The sequence below is a fragment of the Hipposideros armiger genome, unplaced genomic scaffold, assembly GCF_001890085.2.
Source record: "Hipposideros armiger isolate ML-2016 unplaced genomic scaffold, ASM189008v1 scaffold_43, whole genome shotgun sequence".
In the NCBI taxonomy this organism is placed as follows: Eukaryota; Metazoa; Chordata; class Mammalia; order Chiroptera; family Hipposideridae; genus Hipposideros; species Hipposideros armiger.
The window spans coordinates 1601349-1605433 of NW_017731393.1; the positions used below are offsets into that span (position 1 = coordinate 1601349).

General features: G+C 68.0%; 1 protein-coding gene across 1 annotated transcript; it reads left to right on the forward strand.

Moving 5' to 3' along the window:
* Positions 1-354: 354 nt before the first annotated feature.
* On the forward strand, positions 355-3714 carry CKB (creatine kinase B). The gene is made up of 8 exons (XM_019639368.1): positions 355-462; positions 762-973; positions 1159-1313; positions 1385-1517; positions 1847-2018; positions 2695-2818; positions 3051-3240; positions 3321-3714. Exons 2-8 carry the CDS (start codon positions 781-783, stop codon positions 3497-3499), a joined length of 1146 nt encoding a protein of 381 aa, XP_019494913.1. The 5' UTR covers positions 355-462; positions 762-780; the 3' UTR covers positions 3500-3714.
* The last annotated feature ends 371 nt before the right edge of the window (positions 3715-4085 follow it).

The window sequence follows — 4085 nt, forward strand, 5'->3', positions numbered from 1 at the left end:
CGGCGCCTCGCTGCTGCCATCGCGGGGACTGGCAAAGGAAGGTGGGAGCCGGGATGCAGAGAAACCCGAGCGTCCTCAAGTGCCGGGTGGCTCTCCTGCCTCAGTTTCCCGCGGTGGAGAGGGGGGAACTCCAGGATGGCCAAGGGTCTGAGATTCTGATTTCGGGGTCCTGGGCAGGAGCCGGGCAGGGTAGGCGGGCTGCGCCGGGGTCCCCGCGAGGGGACACACACAGGGTGGGCGGCCTGGGGTGGGTGGGGGGGTCTGGGGCTGCGGGCGGAGGACAAAGCAGCGGCACCACCCCGCAGCGCAGGCCAATGGAATGAATGGGCTATAAATAGCGGCCAATGGGCGGCCCGCGTTGCACCCCTTAAGAGCCGCGGGAGCGGCGAGCAGCCGCTGTTTGCCTGCGCCGCGCCCGGAGTTGCTTAAGGACCAAGTGCTCCCACTACGCCCGGACGCCGGGTGAGTGGGCCCGAGGGCTGGGGATGGCCTCGCTGGGCGCCTGAGCAGCGGCGATGCACACAGAGGGGCCCCAGGGCATCATGCGCTCAGGACGCGCCGGGGCCGCCACCTGGAGTGAGCGTGCTGGCGGGTCCAGGGTCCCGGGCGGTGCCGACACCCTCTGCCTGCGCTGCGGACCCCGCTGACCTTGGCCACATCCCGGGGTGACTGGGGCCCAGGGCTGCGGGGTCCTGAGTGGTTTGCAGGTCCCGGGGAGGCCGGGTGCGCCGGTTCCCGGATGATGCCGTGTATCCCCACAGCCCGCCGCCCGCCGCCGCCATGCCCTTCTCCAACAGCCACAACATGCTGAAGCTGCGCTTCCCGGCGGAGGACGAGTTCCCCGACCTCAGCAGCCACAACAACCACATGGCCAAGGTGCTGACCCCCGAGATGTACGCTGAGTTGCGCGCCAAGAGCACGCCGAGCGGCTTCACGCTGGACGATATCATCCAGACCGGAGTGGACAACCCGGGTACGCGCACCCGAGTCCCGGGGTCAGGCTGCCAGGGCCTTACCCACAGGATACCCCGGCGCTAAGGTCCAGCGCCCTGCAGAACCCCTCTCGGGGCCAGAGTTCCCGCGCAGCCGCAGGGTCCTCGGCTGCTTGCTCAGGGCTGGCAGTGACGTCACTGTCCCCATTCCTCGCCCCCCCCCCAGGCCACCCCTACATCATGACAGTGGGCTGCGTGGCGGGCGACGAGGAATCGTACGAGGTGTTCAAGGAGCTCTTTGACCCCATCATCGAGGACCGGCATGGAGGCTACAAGCCCGGTGACGAGCACAAGACTGATCTCAACCCGGACAACCTGCAGGTGCGGGGTGGCCTGGGTGGCGGGGCGGGCGAGGAGTGGTGTCCAGGGACTCACCCCCGCTCGGCCTGCAGGGCGGCGACGACCTGGACCCCAACTACGTGCTAAGCTCGCGGGTGCGCACCGGCCGCAGCATCCGCGGCTTCTGCCTCCCCCCGCACTGCAGCCGCGGGGAGCGCCGCGCCATCGAGAAGCTCGCCGCGGAAGGTAGGGGTCCGCAGGCCCGGCAGCTTCCGCGTCCCCGGCCCCACCCCGGGTTGTTTACCAGTCACCCGAGCTGCCTCCGAGCTCTTATCTGAGCGCGCGGTCCGGTTTCCCGAGAGACCGAGGCCCAGCCGCGCGCCGACAGCGGCCGGGCTGGGGTCTGGCGAGGGCCGCCAGACTGAGTCACCTCCTCCGACCGCCGCCGCCTCCTCGGATTGCGCGGACGGCGCTCCCACAGGGCTGGGCGTGCACGGGGAGGTGGCGGGCCGTGCTGCCCGGGTGGGGGTGGCGCCAGGGCGCGCGGCGTGTCCCCTGAGCGCGCCCCTCCGCAGCGCTGTCGAGCCTGGATGGCGACCTGGCCGGCAGGTACTACGCGCTCAAGGGCATGACGGATGCGGAGCAGCAGCAGCTCATCGACGACCACTTCCTCTTCGACAAGCCGGTGTCGCCCCTGCTGCTGGCCTCCGGCATGGCCCGCGACTGGCCGGACGGCCGTGGCATCTGGTGCGTGCCCGACCCCCTCCTCCCCCACCCACCTCTCCCCCTGCGTCCCGCCCTCGCCCAGGCTGAGGAGGAAGAGGGAGGGGCCGCGCTCCCGGGACAGGTTTGGTGCCGCCCAGGCCTCCTCGCAGGTGACCTTGGCCGCGCAGGTGCGTGGAGGGACCCGGCTGGTGGAGGCCTCCGCCTTGGGATCTTGGAGGTGGGGGACAGGTCGTGTTGGCGTCTCTTCTCCACCCAGTCTTGGGAGCTGGCGCTTGTTTTCTTTCTCACCCGCCTGCGTCCCCCTTCCTCTGAGGATCTGCCAGGTGCCGGGTGACGCAGACGCTTCCCGGTGGGGGGTGGGGGAGGGCTCACAGCCTCCTGTCCCCACTGTCTGGGTAGGGCGGGCTTCAGCGCCCAGATACAGCGCTCCCCCCTGGGGGGCTCCCCCTGCTCCTTACCTCCCAGGTTGGGACCTGGCCCCGGGGCACGTGACTGGCAGGATGGGGGCAGCTCAGGGTTTTTTGAACCCTCTCTGAGGTGTGCAGCGCGGATGGAGCTGGGGTCCCGGGTACGGCTGGAAGGAGCACGTCAGGGATGTGTGAAGTTCCTCCACTCTGGGGACCCCCTAGAGCTTTTTTCGTGGATGTGCCCTAAGACCACAGTCCAGGGAGGAGCCATGACTGTGCCCCTCCCCCAGGCACAATGACAATAAGACCTTCCTGGTGTGGATCAATGAGGAGGACCACCTTCGGGTCATCTCCATGCAGAAGGGGGGCAACATGAAGGAGGTGTTCACCCGCTTCTGCAATGGCCTCACCCAGGTCAGGCCTGCCGCCCCAACAGGGGCTGGCGTGCGTGGGGGTTTGGTGCCAGGGAGGAGGCAGGTCCAGGCCCCAGAGCTAAGGCAGGGATGCGGGTGCCCTAACAGTCCCCCTGGGGACCCCGGGCTTTAGTCACCTCAGGGTGCTGCCTGGGGCTTCTGGGTCCCAGCTGGTGCCTCGGGGTGAGGGGCATCTCACCAGGCCTCCCCCCGCACACCTTGTCCACCTCCAGATCGAAACACTCTTCAAGTCTAAGAACTACGAGTTCATGTGGAACCCTCACCTCGGCTACATCCTCACCTGCCCGTCCAACCTGGGCACAGGGCTGCGGGCAGGTGTGCACATCAAGCTGCCCCACCTCGGCAAGCATGAGAAGTTCCCGGAGGTGCTCAAGCGGCTGCGGCTTCAGAAGCGAGGCACAGGTGAGGGGGGCAGGGGCTGCCGGCCGCTCTCCCGCCCTGGGGCCCCCACCCCAGCCCCACTGACCTGGCTGCCTCCCCAGGCGGCGTGGACACGGCTGCTGTGGGCGGGGTCTTTGACGTCTCCAACGCAGACCGCCTGGGCTTCTCGGAGGTGGAGCTGGTGCAGATGGTGGTGGATGGCGTGAAGCTGCTAATCGAGATGGAACAGCGGCTGGAGCAGGGCCAGGCCATCGATGACCTTGTGCCCGCCCAGAAGTGAAGCCCCGGCCTGCACCTGTCACCGCCACGAGCCCTGCTGCTTCCTAACTTATTGCCCGGGCAGTGCCCACCATGCACCCCTGATGCTCGCTGCCTGGCGGCTGAGCCCTTAGCCTCGCTGTAGAGACTTCCTCTGTCGCCCCTGGTAGAGTTTATTTTTGTGATGGCTAAGATGTTGCTGATGCTGAAATAAACTAGGGTTTTGGCCTGCCCGGAGTCTCTGCGTGCTGCGTCCCCTTTCCAAGGGCGGCCAGGCCCTGGGGGCCCGAGTCCCGGGTCTGCCCCTCCGCTTCCCTTTGTGTACGATGGAACAGTGTCCAGGAGGCGGTCACCCTGCTGTGCCCACCCAGTCCTATTCCATGAACCTCTCTTGGCCAGACTGTCTACTCGGCTTCCCCGTAGGACTGGGGTGGGCTGAGAGGGACAAGGACAGGGACGAGCTCCAGGGTGGCAGGGCCCCAACCTGAGCGTCTGAGGGCGTTTGGGCCTGGAGGGTGGAGCCTGGCACTTGGCTCAGCCCCATCTTGCAGAGCGGGGGAAGTGTGGACTCCGTGGTGGTGGTGGTGGTGGGGGGCCTCAGGGGTGGG

Coding starts and splice junctions, on each gene's coding strand:
- CKB (XM_019639368.1), top strand. CDS start 781: ATGCCCTTCTCCAACAGCCACAACATGCTGAAGCTGCGCTTCCCGGCG. Junction 974..1,158: donor GACCGGAGTGGACAACCCGG/GTACGCGCACCC, acceptor CCCCCCCCCCAG/GCCACCCCTACATCATGACA. Junction 2,819..3,050: donor TCTGCAATGGCCTCACCCAG/GTCAGGCCTGCC, acceptor GTCCACCTCCAG/ATCGAAACACTCTTCAAGTC.